General features: G+C 33.1%; 1 protein-coding gene across 1 annotated transcript in view; it reads left to right on the top strand.

The window, feature by feature from the left end:
- HNRNPLL (heterogeneous nuclear ribonucleoprotein L like) overlaps positions 1-23868 on the top strand; it is a 49178-nt gene that overhangs the window by 5151 nt on the left and 20159 nt on the right. The window contains exons 2-4 of the mRNA XM_051975146.1: positions 11816-11934; positions 18413-18650; positions 22805-22890. Coding sequence (XP_051831106.1) covers positions 11816-11934; positions 18413-18650; positions 22805-22890 — 443 coding nt within the window. The remainder of the gene's footprint in view (positions 1-11815; positions 11935-18412; positions 18651-22804; positions 22891-23868) is intronic.

Here is a 23868-nt window from a genome sequence, read left to right as displayed (position 1 = left end):
GTTAAGTCAGAATTTGAGTCCATATTCCATATTGTTGCACCTGGTTAGTGTTTAATAGTAGAGTGGATTGGGGTAGAGGTTAGATGTCGGTAGACTAGTTTTGGGAATTGAGTATCTCTGGAGGGGAAAGATTGAAAAGGAAGAATGAGAAAGCTTGGACTAGAGCTGATCTTAGAACCTGATCTGACTATTATTTCTTCCACTTTTTTTTTTTTTTTTTTGGTCCATAATCACTAATACTTGTGGACACACTCTTTAAAAATTAGATGACAAACATGTATTTCACTCCCCCACCCCAGTTAACAAACATTTATTTTACCCCCTTTTAACAACTATTTCTCCTTTCCACATCCCTTCTACAGAAAAAATGAGGGGCATCAAAACCTTTGTAACAAGTATTCGTAGTTCATATTCAAGCAAAACAGAATCTCATATTGGACATGTATTGAAAAATGTATGTTACATTCTTTATCTTGATGCCATCTTCTCTGTCTTGAGAATATTGCTGAAGCATTGTAAAGACTTGTGGGATTTGGGGTATAATATTTTGCTGATTTTATCTAGCAACAGAAGAGGGGAATTTCCTTTATCAATGACTGCCCAACATCTACATAGGAAAAATAAATAGTTGGACAATGTCTAATGTCCAACCATGATATTCAGTTGAATGGGTTGCCTCATTGGATTAATATATCAATCCATGTGTTTTAGACAGACATTATAGATCAGCAAAGAGCTAAGCTAAAAATGAAATACAAAGATGATACTGGGTTGGATTTATGTGGAATTATACAGTAATTTTAATTATTCTAATCTGTTTTTTTAACATAGTAGTCCATTTTTCTTTTCTTTTGTGTTAATGAATTCCTCCTGATTTGAGGGCTTCAGATATACTTTATTTTTTGTAAGTTAAAATTCTTACATACTTTTTTCAATTACACATAATAACAATGTTTAACTAAAATTCACTGTTCCAGTAGCATTGTTCCCAAGTATTGGGCTTGAAATCAGGGAGACTTATCTTCCTGAGTTCAAATGCTGTCTCAGACACTAGCTGTGTCACCCTGGGCAAGTCATTTAGCCCTATTTGCTTCAGCTTCCTCTTCTATAAAATGATCTGGAGAAGAAAATGCCAAAATACTTCACTATCTTTGTCAAGAACCCTCCCACCCCAAAAAGAGGTAATGAAATCCAAAATTTCTCTTGGAATTTGGTACTTAAATAGAATTGTTACAAGTGAAGCTCTCAAGTTGAGAGAAACTGATTAAGAATAGATTCACTATTATTCAGGGAAGCTGAGGTATTTGGAATTGTTTGCTCTTAGGTTGGTATTAGAGAAGATAACCATTCCCTCATACAAAAGCATCTATATATGCTAATGTCAGAAAATACTGGTTTGATATATCATGGACCTAACTAAAATTCTTTTGCCAGCTCTAATTTGCTTAGCCTAGGTAAGTTTTCAACTTTCCCTTTTCTAGAAATACAGTTTTTAACGGAATAAACCAAGGTCTTGGTTATTATTAAACAAGAAACTCTAGGTTAAAGATCAGATTTTGTAAGAACTTTTAATTGGTTCTGGAATCCATTTCTTTGTAAGAAAATTTATTTTGATCGAAAATTGTATTTCCATTGTGATGCTGGGAATTACAGTGTTTGTGTTACTAAAAAATTTTCAACTATAGTATTTAATATGACGTGGTCAGGTAATAGAATTTTATCTCCTATCTTCAATTTTTATTTTCAAGTTATTTTATAGTGAAATTTATTACATTTAAAATATAAACTGTAAAACCAGTGCTATTTTTATGTTTTTCCTGTAAGCCTTATTAAAAAAAATTTTTTTGTTCTTTAAAGGATTAATAGTGATAATATGAATATTGTTTTATCTGACTGGTTAAGAATGGGTTTAGATAAGTAACTGGAATTGATTTTTCTGTTCAAAAAAGAAAGGAAAAATTGGGGACAAAAGTCCCCAATTTATGTAAAAGCTTAAATAAAATTTATTAGTTTTAGTTGTCAAGATGTGAAAATTTTTTACATATAATATTAGAAATAAACTTCAATCATTATCAAAACAACTTTGTTGAAAATTTTTATTTTCCCTCCTTATGTGTGTATGTATTGAAGAAAAATGTTAGTACACATCTTCATTTAGAGATGTGCCTCTCACATGTCTATATCTGTGTATCTATATACCTTGTTATGAACATATAAAGATACACATATATATGATTTTGTTGTTGTGTGGTAGTTTTTATTCGTATCTGATTCTTCATGACCTCATTTGGGTTTTTTTGGGGGCGGGGAGGCAAAGACATTGGAGTGGTTTGTCATTTCCTTCTCCATGGATGCATGTATATATTGATAATAAATACAGGCAATTTTATCTTGTGAGATTTTTGCCCATGTCCTTCTATAAATTCTTCATAGGGAATTTTCATCTTGGAGTCATTTTCACATACTTTCTTGAATATGTCTTTAATGCTTCTTATACATGACCTATTCTTGGCAACATGCTACAGCATTGTGCAGAAGAGGTAATCATAGCATGGAGACTTATAGTTCAGATATACTCCTTGTTTTGTGTCATAAAGCTCTGTATTTGTAAAATATTTTGACCCTTTGTATTTTATTTCAAACTTGTAGAATTTGTTTAGTTATTGTGAAATATATTATCACTGTTCCTAGAAATAAATTCTCATTTATAAATTTAATTTCTACTTTGTGTGTGTGTGTGTGTGTGTGTGTGTGTGTGTGTGTGTGTATATGTAGCAAGTCTTAGGTAAGTTTCAGTGAGAAAAGACAGGTATGACTTAAGGTTTTATAACAATTTTTTAAAAGAAAAGCTATTAATAAGCATAAAGTTAGGAAAATATAAGAATAAAGAAATTAGTCAGAATTTTCATTTAGAAAGGCATGTGTTTTAAAATATACATTCTAAAATTTTATAAAATGATAGTCTTGGGTGGTTTTTAAAAATTTGAAGCAGTTACTTGTTAAAATCTGATAATGGTTTTTATTCTGGATCTTTCCTTTTCGTTTGACAATTGAGCTAAACTATAAAAAGACTGGATTTTGCTATTTTGAATTGAACATTAGTAGATTGTGGAATCATACATTTAGAGTTGGAAGGCATTTTAAAAATTCACTTGTTTCAGTTGTGTCCCATTCCTTGTGACCCAATTTGGGGTTTTCTTGGCAAAGATACTGTAATAATTCACTATTTCCTTCTCCATCTATTTTGTAAGTGAGGAATTAAGGCAAACAGGGTTAAAGTGACTTGCCTAAAATCATATGGGGACCAGATTTGAACTCAGGAAGATGTACTTTATCCCCTATGCCATTTACCTGACCTGGAAGAGGCTTTTAAAAGGTCTGGCCTTAATCTTATATAACTAAGATAGAGGCTCAGACAGTCCAGAATTACATCTCTCTTTAGTCTCTAAGCTGAGGATTCTCAGGTTGCTGAAGAGTTGGGCGAAAATAACAGAACTTAAACTTTATCATTGAAGAGACATATTTCAAATCAAAAGAGTTTAAGTAACTGGTTGGGACTGGTTTACTGAATATCTACATTCAATGTGGGAAAAAAATGATTAGAGGAAGTAGTTTTCTCGCAAGCCTGGGAGGAAACCTAAGATAGTGTCCCGGAACTTTCCTAAAAGAACTTAGAATCAATTGAGAAAGTGCATTTTTTCAGTATTCTAATAGCTTTGGGGTATAGAATTTCAATCAACCGAACAATCAGTGATCATTTATGTAGTCCTCACTGAATTGTCTAGTATATGTTGAGCGCATAGGACAGGTTAGTAGGATGAATGAGAAAGATCCCTATCCACAGGGAGCTTACAGTTGAGTGGGCAAATAGTTACAACAAATAATTCTAAGGCAAGGAAGATTATAGGGAATGTACTATATTGGGTGATAATCATCCAAATCTGGCCTGATACACTTGGTAGCTGTGTGACCCTTGGTAAGTCATTTAATTGTTTGCCTCAGTTTCCTCATCTGTAAAATGAACTGGAGAAGGAATTAGGAAAGCACTCCAGTATCTTTGCCAAGAAAATCCCAGATGGGTTTATGAAGAGTCAGATATGACTGAAAAATGACTCAGCAACCACAGATATCAAGTGCTATGAGCATCATATTTCAAACATGTATAGGGAAGCTGAAGAGTGTCTAGAAGAGGGTGACTAACATAGGGAAAGGAGAGACAAACTACATGAAGGTCAGTTGAAGACCTGGTATGATTAGCAGGGAGAAGAAAAGACCTAAAGAGAACTTGTAGAAGATGTTCTTAAGTATTTGAGAATGTTTCTTGGAAAGGGTATTGAACTTGTTCCATTTGGTCCTAGTGTAGAACTAGAAGCACAATGGTTGGAAATTGTTATATTATTCTGGACTCCCCTTTTAATAGACCTATGTAACAAACATATATAGTCAAGCAAAATAAATTTGCATATTAGCTTTTCTCCAAAAATATGTGAATCATTGTCCTCATCTACTCATGAAGCATGAGATGATCTTCAGGATCAGTGTTCTAAATTTAATGATCATTCACTATAAGGATTCTGAAGTCATTCAATATTTTCCTTTATACTATTGTGGTCATCTTTCAAGTTATTCTCTTAGTTCTGCTTATTTTACCTTTTATTAGAATTCTTAGTTTCTGTTATTTTTTAAAAGTTCAATAATATTCCATTATATTCATATACCATAATTTATTTAGTCATTCACTACTTGATGACCATTTACTTGTTTCCAGTTTTTTTCTACCCCCTGCCCCAAAATATTTATGTAAACATTTTTGTGAACTTGGCCCTTTCCTGCTTTCTTTTGACCTTTTTGTAATATTTGCCTAGTATTGCTGGGTCAAAGGATGTGTACAGTCAATGACTTTAAGGACATAATTTTAAATAGTTTTCCAGAATGGTTGGACCTGTTTATAGCTTCTGCATTGTTGTATTAGTATACTTGTTTTCCAACAGCCCCTTCATTGATTGTCATTTTTTTTGTCTCCTTTTTTCTCCTTCTCCAACTTATAGATATGAAATGAAATCTCAAAGCTGTTTTAATTTGTTGTGTTTTTGTTGTTGTTGTTGTTGTTAATAGTGATTTAGATTTTTTTCTTACTTATGGTAAATTAGCCTCTAAGTCAGTATGATCTGGATTTAAGTTCTGCTGCTGACATACTGGCACTTAATCTCTTAGTGATCCTAGGCAATTTTGAAAGACTATAAGATATAAAGAAGGGAGGGGCTGATCATAATGGGGGAGGGAAATTCCTCTCTTGGGAGTACCCTTTACTAATGAAATCATAGATCTAGTCCTCATTTCTGTCCCTTCATACTGTTGTTATTAGCTTGCGTTTTTTTAAAGGAAAAATACCTTTCATATCTTTAACAATGTTTCTTTGAATAAATGGCTCTTGTTCTTAAATATTTCTCTAAATTTCCTATGTATCTTAACAAATAGACTTTTATCATCAGAGATGTCTACCGTGGGAATTTTTCTCAAGTAGCTGATTCTTGTTCTACTGATTTTGTTTATGCAAAATCCTTTTAATTTTATGGAATCAGAATTGCCTGTTCTATTGATTGCCCCTAATCTTTGTTTTGTTAAGAATTCTTTCCTTACCATAATTAGGGAAAACACCTTTTTCCATTCCTATCTTTCTAGTGTTGACCAGTACTATTTTTTTAAAAAAAAATGATCTTTTAAATTAGGTCATAAGTCCATTTGATATATGCTGCAATATGCTAATTTTTACCTTTTTTTCTCATAAATTCTTTTGAAATAAGAAGTCTTTATCATAGTTGTTGGCCTATATGGGTTTATCAGACTCTAAGCAATATTCTTTGGATTTTGTTACCCAATTTTTCCATTGATCAAATTTTCAATTTTAACTGGTACCAAAAATGTTGATGGTTATTGTTTTATGATATACTTTGTAGTATGGTAATATCAGACTCCTTTATTCTTACTTTTAAAAATTATTTTACTTGAAGTCCTTAACTTTTTGTTCCTTTGGTTTAATTTTGATATAATTTTGTCTTACGTTCTAAATTGGTGTTGCACTGAATGTCTGAATTAGAGATGCCTTCTTGGTCTGCACTTTATATATAGGCTTTTGTTTCCACTTTTGAATCTGGGCAACACAGCTGCAGCTTTCTCCTGATCTGAGTTCTAGTAGAGAACTGCTGTCAGTGTGCTGAGAGACTAGTGACCAAACTTTAGGCCTATCTCTGACTCATGTCTTGGCCCCAGTATTTAACTGGGACATCTTTCCAGTTCTAGGCTTCCTTCCTTGTTATAGAGCACTAGGCTCCAGAATCATTACATAGATAAGCAGGCTCTCCTTAGTGACTTCAAGGTCAGTGTAACACAGCAACATTCAAGTGCTAGTCAATGCTTGTTCCCTCTGCCTTATACATGACCTGTGAACCTTCTGTATTGATCTTCCTGGTTGGACACCTTCCTAATACCCAGGATTGTGATAGTTTCCTTGTAGTGATCTGGGCTTTATTGTCACCATTTGATCTATTGTTCTTTCTTACTCCTCACTCCTTTCAAGGCTGATCCCTACTTGTTCAAGGGATGCTATTCCATCTCATATCTTCCAACACATCGTACCTTCCATCACCCTTACTCTTTCACTCATTTTCAATCTCTCTCTGTTTTTTTTTTCTGCTGTTTACAAATATGCCCATGTATCTCTCATTCTGAAAAAAAAAAACAAAAAAACAAAAAACCACTCATTTCATTTTCCCATTTCCATTATCAACCAACCCTTTATAATTAAACTCTTGAAAAAGAGATTGTTTATAATAGGTGCCTCCACTTTTTTTTCTTTTTAGTCTTTTCTTACTCCTTAAAATCTGGCTTCCTACTATTTCACCAAAACTACACTCTCTAGAGTTACTAATGATATTTTAGTTGTCATATCAGGTGACCCATTCTCCTTGACTTCTCAGTCACTTTTAACATTGTTGATCACTCTTTCTTTGATATTCTTTTTTTCTCCAAGGTTTTTGGGATATCACTCTCTCCTGGTTCTCCTCTGACCATTCTTCTATGTCCCTTTTGCAGGATCTTTCTCCATCTATGTCTTCTAATTGTAAGTGCCCCTTAGAGTGCTGTCTTGGGCTGTCCTCTTGTCATCCTCTCTACTACTTGGTGATTTTATCAGTTCCCATGAATGTAATTACCATCTTTATGCTGCTGATTTTCAAAACTGCCTTTTGTGCTATTCTGTCCAGTAGACATCTTAAATTCAACATTTTCAAAATAACTCCTTCTTAACAAACTCCTTCCCTCTCCCCATAACTATAGAGGGTAAGATAGCCCTTCCAGTACCTTAGGCTCACAATCTTGGAGTCATTTTGGACTCATGGCTATTTCTCATTTCCCAGATCCAAACTATTGCCCAGAGCTCTTATTTTCACTTTTGCAATATTTTTCAATTACGCCCTCTTTTCTCTTCTGTTTGTTTCTATACTAATACAAGTCCTCATCACCTCATCCCTGGATTATTGCAATAGCTTGCTGGTAGGTCTGTTTGCCTCAAGTTTTTCCTCTGTCTCCCTCTCCTAAATTCAGCCATGAAAGTGATTTTCCTAAAAGGTCATTTGGATCAAGTCAACTGGTCCATTGGCTTCCTTATTGCCTCCAGGAGCAAGTTCAAAATGCTTTCTTTGGCTTCAAGTCCTTGTTAGCCACTTCTTATCTTTCCAATTATTAACACTCCTTCCCCCTTACTCTTGGATCTAGTAATACTGGCCCTCTGGCTGTTACATAAACAAGACAAATTTCATCCCTTAGTTCTGGACTTTTTTCCCTAACTGTCCCCTATGCCTGAAATGCCTCTGTCCTTGATTCCAACTACTTGCTTCCTTTTAAGTCCTAACAGGATGCCTTCCCCAATCCTTCTTTATTCCAGTGTCTTCCTTTTGTTAATTTATCCTGCCTAAAGCTTGCATTGTGTGTGCTTCTTTGCATGTTGTCTCCCACTTTAGATTGTGAGGGCCGAGACTGTCTTTTGCCTTTTTTTGTATTCTCAACACTTAGCACAGTGCCTGGAACATAGAAGATGCTTAATAAATTTTTAAATGATTCCTTGATTTTTTTCTAGAATGGTTTTATACAAAATCCAAAGAATATTGCTTAGAGTCTGATAAACCCATATAGGCCTACCTACTCTGTTTCTTAGTGTTTATAATATTCTTTACCTAAATGCTATTTCCTCTCCTGAGAGGAGGAAAGTGAGCCTCATTATCTCTTCTCTGGAACCAGTTTAATAATTGCAATTAATTGCTTTGGCTAACTTTTAGTTAGTTCATTTTTGTGTGTGTGTGTGTGTGTATACATATATGTGTATATATGTATACACACACATACATACACATAAATTTTTTTTTACTTCTCTCTGCAATAGTTAATACAAATCTTCTAGTGTTTTTCTGAATTTCTTATTTTTTATGGAACAATAATACTTTGACATTCCTTTATCATAATATAATCATTTTTCAGTTGACTTTGTTTCTGGTTTTTTTTTTTTTTGCTACCATAAAACTATTAAATACTTAGTTTTCTGATGTATTATCCTATAAAACCTAGCTTATGCTACCTTCTAAAAGATACTTTTAAAAATTATATCTGCTAGTGGATCCTTTTTGCCCTTTCCCTCTTCCACAATTATCTTGTATTACTTTGTATATATTTAGCAACAGTCCTCGACACATAATAAGTGCATAATAAATGTTTATTGACATGTACTTAAATTTGTATGTTTCCCTCAGAACAACATATAGTAGTCAATTAATGGATTGTTTGTCTCATTTTCCTGATTAGATGATAAATTTTTTGAAAGCATGACCATGTCTTTAAAAAAAAATCAATTCCAAATATCTCTCCTCTTCTAGCCCCTACCCATTGAGAAGACATGAAACACTTTACCCATTATACATATGAAGTTAAAACAAGAGCATGTCTTCATATTTCATTTGTATCCTCACACTGCTAACAGTACTGGGTTCATAATATTTATTAAATAATTATTTGTTGATTTATTGATACAATCAGTCATCTGGTTTGGAGAGGGCAAATGGCAAATAGCTCAAGGTACATGGCTACATGAGATATGATACATAGCATGGTTTGGTTCAGACAGGTAAATTTACAATCATTCACTAATCCTAATCACTAAACTCAGTTGAGTGGATTCACTCTCTCAGGGTAGATGGGCCATGGTCTATGAAGTTAGGTGATTTTCTAAGTGAGGAGCAGGGAACAATGGAAGAACAAATAGCAAGGTGCCTATAGTATGATTAAATAAATGTTTTGGACTTTTCTGCCTTTGATCTTGCTCAAAGGTTTGATATGCTCAAAGGTTAAAGGACTTGAATGAGTAGTTTAGCTACTTTTTTTTTTCCCTGAGGCAATTGGGATTAAGTGACTTGCCCAGAGTCACACTGCTAGGAAGTATTAAGTGTCTAAGGTTGGATTTAAACTCAGGTCCTCTGGATTTAAGGGTACCATCTTAGTCACTTTTGAAAAGTATAATTCCTAATTGTTTTCCAAAAACAGTCGAACCAATTCACAACTTTACCAACAGTATATTAGTATTTTTCTGTTAATATTCTTATTTTCTATAACCTTTCCTACATTGATTATTTATCTTTAATCATCTTTGCCAATTTGATGGGTATGAACTGATATCTCAGAGTTGTTTTACTTTGAATTTTTATTAGTGATTTATAGCATTTTTGATATGGTCATTGATATTTAGCAATTAAAAAAAAATCCTATTACTACTTATCCATGAGGAAAAAAGTTGTTGGTCTTCTATTTGTGTCAGTTCCATATTATTTACCAACCTAATTCAGGCTTTTATTAACAATTTCCTGGACTATTGTAATAACTTGTGAATTGACTTCCCTTTTATTTTCTCTCTTCTTTAGTACATTCTCCATATACCTGTTCAAATAATTGGTGTTCTAAAACCTATGTTTGAATGTATCATTTCCTTGCTAGAGTTTGGAGATTTACTAACAGTCTGTTGAATCTATAAGATACTTTGTTTAGCATTTAGATCTTTTCACTATATTTTTATTATTTTACTCATTATTTTGCACATAGTCTAATCCAGCAAAGCTGATCTCTGTCATGTTTCTTCTATACAACATTATATTTCCCATTCTCCTTGCCTTTCACAGATTGTCTTAATTCCTGGAATGTCCTTTTCTCTTAGAATCCCTAGCTCCCTTCATATTTCAACTTAAATGAAATGTTCTACATGAAGTCTTTTCTGATGCTCTTCTCTCCATCTGCTAGTACCTATACTGAAAATACTTTGTGTTTTGTTTTTATTTATGCACGTTTCCCCTAATAGAATTTAAGCTTCTTGAAGGGATTTTTGTCTTTGTGTCTATAATGCCTGACACATATTCATTGTGCTATTACTTTTGCTTCTAGTTCTTTTCTACTCAGTTTCACAGGCTTACTTTGTTATTTTTAAACCAGTACCATGTTGTTTTATTGACTACTGATTTATGTAATTGAGATTTTGTGGTTCCAAATATTTTTAAGGGACAAATGAATGGAAAGACTAAGTTTTGCATCAGTGCAAAGGAAGATCACTGCAGTGATCAGCAACAGGTATCATCTATAAATAAATGGAAAGAATGCTGGGTTTAGAAACAAAGGATCTGGTTTCAAATTCAACTGTATACTGTTGATCAGGTCTTTTTTTTTTTTTTTTTTAAATTCCTAAAGTCCTATTTTCCCAACTTGTAGAATGACCAGCTGTAGTAATTTTGCTTACTGGGGTCCTTTCCAGTTCTAGTTCTTATAATTTATTTTACATTCAGCATTTTTGAAACTCTATCTTTATATTTAAGTAGTTTGTGTTCAAAGATCCATAATATCCCATTTAGGGGAAGGATATTATTTTCATAGAGGAATCAAACAAAGAATTAGAGGCTGTGTGCTGTGGTATAAAGAACATTGAACTGAGAATAAGAACCTAGACCTAGACTGCTAATTTGTGTAGCTTCCTATTTATACTGTAAATGCTTCATTTCTTTCCATTTCCTTCTCTCCCCTCTAAACCCAAGTTTCCTTATATATAAAATGAGAAGTTTGAACTAGATAATCTTTTTTTTTTTAACGTTTCTAGCTCAAATACTTTATAATTCTTTTCCAATGACTGATAGTAGGTTTGAGTTTTTAATACTCATCATGAAAGATAGAAACATGAATTATAGGTTGTCCTGCAAATTGGTCCCTAAGTGAACTATTCTCATATGGTAATGGAAGTGATTAATCCCTAGTTAATTGATTAATGATAATGAGAAATTCATTACTACCATAGGAGAAAAGCAACTGAAAGTATGTCATCATCTTGAGTGGTATGGTATTACTTAACGCTATGCGGGACAAAAATGGAATTTTTGGTACTAAAGGGCAGTTGACTTGAAGAATTACAATTTTGAGGGAAACGGGATGAATTTAAAATAGATGTAACATCTAGAGATAATGTCTTTATATAAAAATATATATTTGAAATAGTATCTGCAATTCTCTGAAAGCAAAGTTGAATTCTAAAGTAATTTTGTTTTGCTTTCAAGTTGAGATAATGTTATTGAGAAGTTTGAAAAACCCAGTGTTTAACTGAATAATTTTCTCTTAAGTAATCTTATTAATTCTTCAATTGAGAGTATGATTTAAGTTTTTAAAAACAAAATTAAATTTATAAAAGCATGGTAATTAGATTTTAAAAGATATAATGAGAAATTTATTTTTCCTTTGCTAGGAGGCAGGTGGAAGTCATCATAAAGTTTCTGTTTCTCCTGTTGTTCATGTTCGAGGGCTGTGTGAATCAGTTGTGGAAGCAGACCTTGTGGAGGCTCTTGAAAAATTTGGAACAATATGGTATGTACAATTGACAATAACTGCAAATAAGTTGAATTATTGGAAGAGGTCTGTAGTGCCTTAACATAATAGATAAATTTGAATGTGACTTAGTTTTAGAATTCTTTAAATCAGTACTTGTGGGGTTTTAGTATACTTTGGTTTTCCTTCCCTCTGAAAGTAGGCATATTTCATCTGGGGGAACATAGATTTAGAGCTGGAAAGGATATGAAGAGCCAAGATTTAAAATACCTTAGAGGTGAAAGGGACTTCAGATGCCAAGTAGCCTTACTTACCATAACTGAGCAAGAGTCCCTTTTATAGAATATCTTGTAAGCACTCATCCAATCCAGCCTTTGCTTGAAGGCCTTCAGTGGAGGCTACTGGTAGGAGAAGAATCAGATTGGGGCAACCCATTCCACTCTTCAGAAGCTTTAGTTTTTAGGAAGCTTTTTCTTAAATGAAGATTGCCCCTTTGCAATTTCCACTTGTTGTTCTTAGTTCCTAGTTTTTGGAAGAAGAAAAAGTTTAGCCCTCTTTCCACTGACTGGTCTTTTCAAAACTTGAAGACAGCTATCATGTTCCACCTAAGTTTTCTAGAATAATTTTCTTCAATTTCTTCAATTAATCCTCATATTACTTGAATTTGCCCTTTCCTTACCTGAGCTCCTTTGGACACATTCTAAGTTTCCAGTGTCCTTTCTAAAATGTTTTTCATCTAATCAAAGCAGAATACAGAAATACTTTATTCACCTCATCTTAGATATTGCACATCTTTTAATACATTCTCAGATTACATTATATTTCTTGGTCACCACACCACCCTGTTGACTTGTGCTAAACTTGCAGTCCATGAAAACTCCTCTGTCTTTTAAAATAAATTGATATGTAACTGTGCCTTTCTCCTTTTGTACTTGTGAAGTTGATTGTTTTGGAGCTAACTATAGGACTTTTGGTGGGGTTGGAGGTTACATGATAATTAGGTGTTATCTTTAATCCCTAAGAGAAAGAAAAACTGAACTCACATTGATTATCTACCCTGATAACAGCATGGGCTATAAAATCAATTTTGGTAAATTAATTCATAGGAAATTCTTAGTCTTCCATAGGACCTTTAAAAAAGAATGGAGAAAATAGTATTTTTTTTTTTCAAATGTGAAACTCTGCTTAAGGCTTTTATAATCTTTCCACCTTCCCTGGAAAATGAATTTGGTTAGGAAAAGATGTTTGTATTTTAAAAAATCCATTAAAAACTGATATGCAAGTTAGTTTCTAATGCTCTTTCTACTTCAGTATATTTTAGTTCCTTAGCCTTTTTTCTTCTTTTTACACATAGGTCATTAAAAAATTAAGTATTTTCTTTTTTACCTCTTTGTTAATGGGGAAAAAAAAGGAAAACAAATCCTTGTAACGAATAGATATGGTCAAGCATGGTCAAGCAAAGTCCCATGTTGGCTATGTGTAAATATATTGTCTCATTCTGTAATTTGAGTTCATCATCTGTGTCAGGAGGTGGGTACCTTCTTCAATATTTTGGAATTGTGGTTATTCATTTGTATTATACAAATATTTATATGTATAGGTTCATCTCTTTTTCATGTCTTTGGGGATATATGCCTTTGACTGCTAGATCAATGGATAAGCACAAATTAGTAATTTTTGGGTGATAGTTCTAAATGGCTTTCCAGAATGTTTGTACCAGTTTGTACCTAGCTTCATTGATTAGCACTCTTATGTCTTTAAAAATTATTTCTTTGTAATGCTTTATAAATTATCCTCCATTCATATAGTTTATATATTTTTCAATTTCTATGAAACTAACCCTTTTATAATTTTTTTATGACATATAGTATTTGTTCTATTACTTTCATAGAATAGAATTTATTTAGTCATTCCCCATTTGGTAGAAACCAAACATTTGGTTTCTAATTCTTCATTACCACAAAAAGAGCTGCTACAAATATTTATATGTATAGGTTCATCTCTTTTTCATGTCTTTGGGGATATATGCCTTTGACTGCTAGATCAATGGATAAGCACAAATTAGTAATTTTTGGGTGATAGTTCTAAATGGCTTTCCAGAATGTTTGTACCAGTTTGTACCTAGCTTCATTAGCAGCATTTTGATGTGTTTTGCTTTCTTGCAGTCCCTCCAGCATTTATAATTTTTTAGATATAAGACTTTACATCTATTTCTATTAAATTTCATAATAGATTAGGCTCAATATTCTGGCTTGTCAAGATTTTTTGGAATTTTGATCTATTACAATTATCTTTGCCAGCTTTTTATCATCTGCTAACATAATAATTATTTCATTTATGCCTTTATTCAAATTAACTGATAGAAATATAAAACAACATAGAGCCAAGCACGTGTTCCTAAATCATTCCATTGGAGATGATCTTCTAAACTGACATCAGTCTGTTGATAATTATGCTTTGAGTCTTTCATTGAAACAGTTCTAAATCCATTTAATTATACTATTATTTTGACCATATCTTCACCTTTCCACAAGAATATCACAGGAAATTTTATTGAATTATTGGTTAAAATCTAAACTTTTTCTACATTTGTCTTTTGAATTTGCTTATGTTATCAAGTAAAGAACATGAGATTTGTCTAGCATAGCCTCTTCTTGATGAAGATATATGGTAGCTCTCTGGATTACTATTTCATTTTCTAAATGTTCACTAAGCATCACTTTAATGTTTCAGAATTTTTCTAGGTATTCCAGGAGTAAAATTTACTAGGTTATAGTTTATAGACTCATCCCACCCCAGTTTTAGAGAATTGGGACTTTTGTTCTCTTCTATTCCCACTATATCTCTTTCTAGTCCTGCACAGTTTTTCAAATATCTGACAATGCCTTGATAATCACATTTGTCAATTTTTTCAGTATGCTAGATTTTCGTTCATAAAGACCAGGAATTTGGAAAAATCATCCAGCCAGTTTTCTCATTTTATAGATTAGCAATCTAAGCCCCAAAAATGTCACATGATTTGTTCAAAGTCATATAATAAGTTGCAGAACTCATTACTAATTTATGTATATTTTTATGTGTATTATAAATTGTCATGGATTTTTTTTTTAAAAAACCTGACATGTAAGGATTATTTGCTAGGAAAGAATCAAGTATTAGGTTTGTAGAATCTTAAATCCTATGATGGTGATTTCAAGGATGTGAAAATACTTATGTGTTCAAAGCAGAGTACTAGAGTTGCACATTATGAGAGTTAAGGAGTTAGTGAACTGTAAAAAGCTAGAAGATAACTTAGAGGCCATTTTGTCCATCCCTCTCATTTTGCAGATGAATAAACTGAGGCCCAGAGAGGTTAAATGACTTGCTCAGTCACAGACTAGATTTCAACCCAGGTTCTCTGACTACATAATCTTCTCAACTGTAGCAGCCAGCTCTTTCATGAATCATAATTCATTTTTGTGTAGATTATCTATAACCATTTGTCAATCTTGAGTCCCTAGCTCTCTACTCTATTGTGGTAGAGTTTAGATAGATAACCAGAAGGTTCTTGGGAACTATTTTCTGGTCCTGGTTTTGTGATTTAATAGTTACATAACCCTGGACAAAACATTTAACCTAAATGACCCTTATTTTCCTTCTTTTTATAATAGGAGCATTAATACTTTTAAATGTTTAACAGAATTGTTTTGAGGAAAATGTTCTGTGAATGGTAAAATGCATTAGTTAGCACAGGGAATTTTTATCAAAAGATTCACCTTTTGGACCTCAGTTTCTCCAACTGTAAAATGAGGAGATTGGATTAGGTTTCTTCTAGAGTCCCCTTCCTTTTAAATTTACCTTTTTACCTTTAAATCTATGTTTCTCTGTATACTGTTCCAAACTCTATTCCAAACTGCATAATAAATTATTTTTAATGCCTATGTGCCACTATTCTTAATGTAGTCAATTGAAATTCAAGTTGATTATATTTGTGGTGTTTTGGTTTTTTTTTGACAAAACCATTTTCTAGTTTGTAGACATCTGGGATCTAAACCAAGCTGTAAACAGTATTTGATATTATAATAGCCTATTATAGTTCACAGAACTCTTTATGTACTTGGTCATTTGAAAACCCTGAGATATAGATGCTATTATTATCCTTTTTTACAGTTGAGGAGATATTAATTCAGAGAAGGTAAGGGACTTGCCTAGGTTCACAGCTCAGAAGGAAGTGGTAAAATAGAATTAGGTTGAGCCTTTTATTGTACAACCTTATGGAACAACCTTATGGAAGTTGAATCCTTGAGAAAATGTTATTTCCTTCTCCACCTCTACTGCAAAATATTATAGTTCTGTCTCTATACTGTTGGTTCATGTTGAAACCAAAGAAAGCCAAGGGCAATTTTCTCATGTTTGAAATATTGAAATAGGTGCCAGGAGGTTCATGTCAGTTTAGACCTTTTGGAATTTGGATAGAGTAATATCTTAGAGATTTTTCTCTGTGGTTGAAATAGCTACTTGGGGCTGTTCTGAGAAGAGTCTAGATGAAAGCAGATTTGTCATCATAACAGACAGTAGACTTGAATGTAAGTAGAATGGAAACATCCTTCCTAGAAGGCAAGGATGATTTTCTTTTTATCAGGACCTACATTGTATTGGTACTCTGGAATTAATAAGTTCTTTTTTGAACTGAAACATTTTTGTTGGTGTTGAACTAACTGTGGGAATAAATTGGCCAACGTATTGATAGTGCATTCTCAGCAAGTAGCTGCAAAGAAACAGGAAGCTTTGCACATTTCTCTAATCCTTAGTATCCAAACCTCTCTTTGTATCTTTTTTATAATTAAAAAATATTAGGATTGTTGTTCAAAAATAAGGTATTGGGAAAATTATATGTGAAAAACTTTGAAAACAAATCAAATTTGATATTAGAATGATTGTAACATCCATGAAATGTAGGATGCTTAAAGAGCAGAACCAATTGTACATAGTTGTTCAATGCTAGGTAATTGCAGAGCCATTTGGAGGGAAATATCCATCTGTTTTGTGCATAGGTAATTATATCAAATTCTTTCATTTGAACATCAGTCAGGAAGTATCTGTTGAGCACCAATTGGAGAATTTAGAGTTCTGCCCTTAAGATAGTTGTACACTTGGATACAAGACACATATTAAATAGACTAAACCAGCATAATAAAGAGCTAAACTGTATGATATGAAAAAAAATTCTAAAATTGTTATATTTCTGAAAAGAAGAAGACTCATTCTTAAAAGCAGACTTTTTTTACAGTTGTTTATGCCAGTTTAAATCTATGGGTCTTATATTTTGGTTACTTCTAGTCTGAGTAATAGAAACACCTGAGAAAGAACAGATGTGTAATAGGACCTATATAGTATTCATCCTGTAGCCCTTTAGCTTATTTGGTTCTTTTGTCCAAAGAAGCAAAGGATGTTATTTGTATGTTATTACCATTATGGCAGGATATTATAGGGTATAAAATTAATATCCAGATAGGTAGCAATAGAAGGTTAGTTTCCCTTGTTCTTTTTTTCTTGACAGAGTTTGGACTCTTATAAAATTCTTGTACATTCTTTCTTTTTGAAGACTCTGCCTTTCTGGAAAATAGTCTTTTAGTTTCTTCCTTGTATTCTGCCTTTATGTTTAATTACTTTTTAAATGTATTGTCTCACTTTCTCCAAATTCCATTTTTTTTAAAATTGGGAGGCCAGAATAAGCTTAGGACTTCATTCCTGGCATGTAAGCACTTAATAAATTGTATTATTGTTGGTACAGTGGAAAGACTATTGACATTGGAGTCAGAAGACCTGGGTTCAGATTATGCCCTGACACAAACTTTGTGATATTGGACAAGTCTCTGTGCCCCAGTTTACTTGTCTGTAGAGAAATGGAACTGACTTTTGAGCTTCCTTCCTAGACCTGTCCTTCTGTGAAAGCCTTTTTTCTTGAGGTATGTAGGGGACTCTGGGTTCTTGAAACCTTTGCCAGCAGAGAGTACAAACTCTGGCAAATGCTGTTGATGTAGAAAATTTTGGAGTATGAGACTGGTAATAGATTTAATGTTTTTGTACAAAGATATATCTGACCTTGGAAAAGATTATCACCACAGGTTGGCTGCAGGGTGATGAATATTTCAGCCACAGCAAATCTGAAAGACAACTTCCTAAATTGTAACAGCAAATCTGAAAGACAACTTCCTAAATTGTAAAAATGTTGTGATGTTTATTGGTAGAAAGAATACACATACTAATGAAATCAGAGACCCTTAAAGTATTAATTGGAGTCGTCAGTCCATATAATAAAGGAAATTTAAAAAATCTTATTTGCCTTGTGTCCCTTGGTTGCTTGGAGTGATACTAGGACATCCTGATGACCTGATAGTGTTGAATAAAAATGGTCGAAGCTGATCTGATGTTTTACTGAACAAAAACTATTAATACTTGTTCTGACTATAAAAAAGACTGGACACTACATATGAACTCATGTTATTCTTTTTTTTTTTTTTTTTTTTGAAACTAGCTATGTGATGATGATGCCATTTAAACGCCAGGCTCTAGTGGAATTTGAAAACATAGATAGTGCCAAAGAGTGTGTTACCTTTGCTGCTGATGAACCAGTTTATATAGCTGGCCAACAAGCCTTTTTCAACTACTCTACAAGTAAAAGGATCACTCGGCCAGGAAATACTGATGATCCATCAGGGGGCAACAAGGTTCTTCTTTTATCTATACAGAACCCCCTCTACCCAATCACAGTGGTACGTACATATGTATGTGTATATGTGTCTGTATTTTTCAACATCACAAATCTTACTGATACATGCTTCTGGATTTTTAAGCTGCTTTTTAAGTGAGGATATAAAAGTTCTCTTTAGTTTGTTTATATGATTGTAAGATTTAAAAAATGTATCTTAATGTAAGCATGTGTACTTAGGCAGGAAGAACTTAGGTAAATAAAACAATTTATTTTATTGTTAATGTTATTGTTATGTAAATGTAAATGTTATTGATCATCACTGTTTTCAATTCTGTTCCTGAGAATAAGGAAGAAAACCAAAGCTCAGGGAATGTGAGGCAGAGAATACTTTGAAGACTATCCCAGACTTTATAAGGGAAGAATTTCACAATGAAATAGGCAGAATATTTGCTTAGGACAGTCACACATTTTGCCATGTTGAAATTTGAAGATGATTTAAACATCTTGTAAAATCATTTCAAAACTAATTTTATTTTTTTGTTTTCTTCTAATTCACTTGAATTTTCATTCAAGTCTAAAAAATAAGCTTTTTGTACTTTGGTGTACATAAAATTAGAATTTTTATAAGAGCAGTATTCACATTGTTAACAGTATTAGTTGTAAATCATTCATATTATCATAAATAATAATAGCAGTTAGCATTAATATAACTTTATATACTCTGGTTTTATTCTCACAGTCTTCCTGGTATATAGGTACATATACCCATTATATATAACGGATTATACCCATTTTCAAGGTGAGAGAACAGAGGTATCAGAGCTTTAAAAGTGACTTTCCAGGTTTACATAGCTAATAAATATTTAAAACCAGGTCTGACTTTGAGTATTCTCATTCCAGGTGTAGTAGGCTGTACCATCTGTTTTTTGTACATTAAATTTTAAAAAGAAAATGTTTATAAACAGGAAAGTGAAAGAAATATGAGTTTGAATAGTTTAATATACAGAAAGGAAAGTGTAAGTTACTATTCCTTAAATCTCAAGGGTTGATGGTAATTCACTTCATGTCAGTATTTAATCAAGTTTAATCAAAACATCACAGAACTATTGATTTGGCATTAGACTCTGCTGAAGTAACTAAATTTAGGGTCATTATTTCCCCTGAGTAGGATCTTTTCCTCTACTAGATAATGAATAAGTTTCATTGTGTGGTATTTGGAGGAATAACCATGATCCAACTTAGTCATTTTCTGTATGACAGCTTATAATTTCTGGGCTTTGCTTCTTGAGGATTTCAAAGAATCACATTTTTAAGTAAAACAACTGTTTCTTGATTTAAATATTTGTGAAGTTAATACATTATAAAGATGTTTGAAAAATTTAAATATGTATTGGTACATTATAATATAAAACCATATATTGAATAAGAATTATCATAGATTTAATTATTCTCTATACAAATGAATCCCAGACTCTCTTCTAACATCTTGTCTCTCATCTCCAACTGCTTGTTGGATATCTCATAATAGATATCCATAGACTTCTTAAATTCAGTATGTCTAAAATTTTGCTTATTTTCCACTCCCCCAAATCCCAGATCTCTGCTTCTTTCTAACTCCCTTATTGCTGCTGAGAGCATCACAGTCTTTCCTAGTCATCCAGATCATAGCCTCGGTGTCACCCCAGACTCAGTGCTTCTTTCTCATCTCCTCATATCTCACCTCTTGCCAAGGCCCGTTGAATCTGCCTTCACAGTGATCTCTCATGTACTGCTCCATCTCTGCTTTGGCTCTGCCATTACTTGGGTACTGACCTTCATTTTCTCATACTCGGCATCATCGTTACCATAAGGGATCATTTATTAAGGGTCTGCTGTGCGTCAGGCATTGTGCTAAGTGCTGGGGATCAAAAAAAGCAAAAAAAGGAGTCCCTGCTGTCATGGAGTTCACATTCTAATGGTAGAGACCATGTGTCAACAACTCTGAATGTATAAGATGGAGACAATGTAAATGGGAAGGAATCTCAGAGGGAAGGCACGAGTGGTAAAGGGGAGGAAGCAGAAGGGAGAGGAGAAAAGATGCTTCCAGTTGGTCAGAGACATGGAACCAGGTTTCTGTGATTATGATAAGCCAAAATGATTATGAGAGGAAAGTATTTAATATGAAGAAGATTGTTATAAGATACAAGGAAAAAGTAAAGGTAGAACAACTTGGGAAGGCATTGGAATGAGGTAATGGTAGCAAGGGAAGGCAGGATAGACTGGATAAATCCCAGGAATTCTGAGTAGAGGATAGTTTGCTAGCCATAGGAAAAATTGTCACACTGCTCCCAGGAATAATGATTGTTGAGCCTTAAGCCGCTACCTAGGGTTGATTTGACTAATATCCTCTGATGTCAGTGTTACCACTGTTGTTCAAGAGCATCTGGATGAGCTCTCTCTCATTTTGTAAGCTCTTTTCTTCTTCAATAAAATTTCCCAGAACTATTCTGATTGCTGGATAGGTGATGTAAGAGCTTGACTAAATATAATATTTTAAGAGTTTAACTTTGGTTCATTCTTCACAGATATGGAAATCTACTAGGATCCTGTATCTCTCATGTAAGGATTTGTTATTCTTCTGAAAGGATTCCCTTCTGAAAGTAAAGTGAAATATGGGGAAAGAGAGAATTCGTTCAAATTAGGTTCTTTGCTACATTGCCTTCAGAATTAAAGGAAAGGAGATTTTACAGTAGTTATTCTTTGGTTTTATGTAACTTTAGGCTCTGCTGTCCCATGTATAGGATATATCATCTCCTCCCCCCTCTCCCCCCCCCCCCCCCTCTCACATCAGGCTATCCCTAGGGGCTAGAATTCTTTCCTTCCTAACTTTTGGAATCTCTGGTTCCTTTTAAGGCAGTGGAAGAACCCCTACAAAAGACCTTTCTAGAGTTCCTTCAATTTTTAGTATTCCCCATCCTTCAGACACTTACTCTGTTAATTTTTGTACATATGATCTTCTCAAAGGCAAGCACTACTTAGGGTTTGTTTTTGTGTCTCTGGTGCCGATTACATAATATGTGCTTAATAAATGCTAGTTGATTTGAATTGTTGAACTATGTGTTGGGGGTAGGTCATATCTCATTATCATCAAAGAAATGATTTTGATTGCCAACTACCATCTCCCACAGTGATGATTAAAGCTTCAGCAGTTCTCAGGCATACAAAGGAGACCAAGAGAAGAATCAGTAGGCACCCTGTTTGCCAAGTTTACAAATCTGTTGTGATAATGAGTTTGGTACTATATATTCAACTCTTAAGGGATATGATCTCTTACATACCACAACTTTTACTTACCTCTTTGCCTCTGGGGTATAGTTAGTAGATACTGTAAGCAATTGGTAGTTTATCTTCCTGAGTAATTAAACAAAGATAAAATATCACTCTGCAACATCATACTTTATTCTTATACTTATAATTCTCAATAACATGTCATTAACCTTTTAAATAAGATGGCTGGACACACATTATTTTACTACCTGTCCTTTGTACATGGTGACCCTGTTGACATGCTATTATAACATGTGCTTTTAAACTTTTCCAACAGTTATGGTAGATTTGCATTCTGTCTATCCTCAGCTCTTGTAACAAAGGCCATGTGTTTGCAGACTATGTGGTCAGGATTATCAGGTCAGTCTGTAGCCATGATATAAAACAAAGTGAATTTATCTACCTGAAGCTCAAATCAGGGATGATCTCTTAAGGGTGGAAGTATCATGAATACAGCAGTTCGAAAAATCTATAGTCCTTATCTTCACAGAGTTGATATTTTGAAGAAGAAATAAGTGGACAAACACTTTTGACATTTTTTCTGTCCAACATTTATTGCTTTAATTTTGTTTGAGAGAAATACCCATTTGAATCTCATGTTCTTATTAGTTATGTGTCCTTATTCTTCTAACAGTATTTCTTTTAACAGTATTTAGTACTATCTTGAAAATATCTGGAATGACAAGAAACATGGTCATTTTTGTACTTAGGGACATTTTTGTTTATCAGATTCATGTAACAAATTTAAAATACTTTTGTGATTTAGAAAATTGGTGTTCCAGGTATTGTCAGTAGAACTGGTTTTGTTATTTTAAGGGGAGTATATGACTACTAATTCCTTTTAATGTAATAATTAGCTGAATTTTATAGTGTGAATACTTTGCTAAAAGTTTTTTTTTTCTTTCTTAGGATGTTTTATATACAGTGTGCAATCCTGTTGGAAAAGTGCAACGGATTGTCATATTCAAGAGAAATGGAATACAAGCAATGGTTGAATATCCTTTATTTCACATTTGTACTCACTTGGAATTATGAATGTTTCATCATAGTATTACTTTCTTTAGCACTTTTTAAACTTTAAAAATGAAGCTCTGTTATATTTTAAGATTTTACTTCTTTGCAGTTCTAATAGGATGAATTTCTTTTTATAATAATTAGATATTGTATATACTGTACCCCTTAAAGTTCACTATAAATTAATTTCAAGTCACAATTTTAAGAAACTTGATTGGGAGGCCTTTGGAAGAATAGAAAACAACTTGCTAATAAAAGTTAAACAGCATTAAATTATTGAGCATTCTACTTTGTGGCAAGGGTTTCTTACCATCTCACAGGATTGTTGTGACAATTTAGTGATAAGATATGTGTCAAATACTTCACAAATCTTAAAGCTCTGTGTCAGTGTAAATTATTGTTTTTTCAGGTCTTTGTTAATTCTCTTAGCCTTTTACAATATAGTCTCCTATCTGGCTTCCCTGCCTTTAGTCATTTTTTCTCCATTATAATTTTCACACCATTTGCTACGGTATTCTTAATGTATAAGTCTGTGTCACTTCCCTGCTGTTCTCAGCGGCTTCCATTGTTTATCTAGTAAATGTAAATTTTTTGACTTAAAAACTTGAGGCACACCACAATTTTGTTCCCAAACTGTCTTAACATGCTTGTTTCATATTACTTCCCTTTATACTTTGGGGTAGAGTGCCATTTCTAGATTTCATCCCATCCTAATTTCCTTATCACAGTTTGATTTGATTTGGTTCTGTGTCTATTGGTGTAATACCCCTTATGCCCAAAATGGCTTTATCTTTTCCTCTTTTCCCCTCAGATTTGAAATCTTTTCCTTTCAAGACAGGTATAAATTTAATTTTTTTCCTTTTCTTCAAATTAAGTAGTTTCTCTATCTTTGAATTTCTTGGTACTTCTCCGTTTAGATCTCTTAAGTACTTATTATTTGAATTGTATTCATCTGTGTG

The sequence above is a fragment of the Antechinus flavipes genome, chromosome 2 (genome assembly GCF_016432865.1).
Source record: "Antechinus flavipes isolate AdamAnt ecotype Samford, QLD, Australia chromosome 2, AdamAnt_v2, whole genome shotgun sequence".
Taxonomy (NCBI): Eukaryota; Metazoa; Chordata; class Mammalia; order Dasyuromorphia; family Dasyuridae; genus Antechinus; species Antechinus flavipes.
This window is presented reverse-complemented; position numbering and strand designations above follow the sequence as displayed.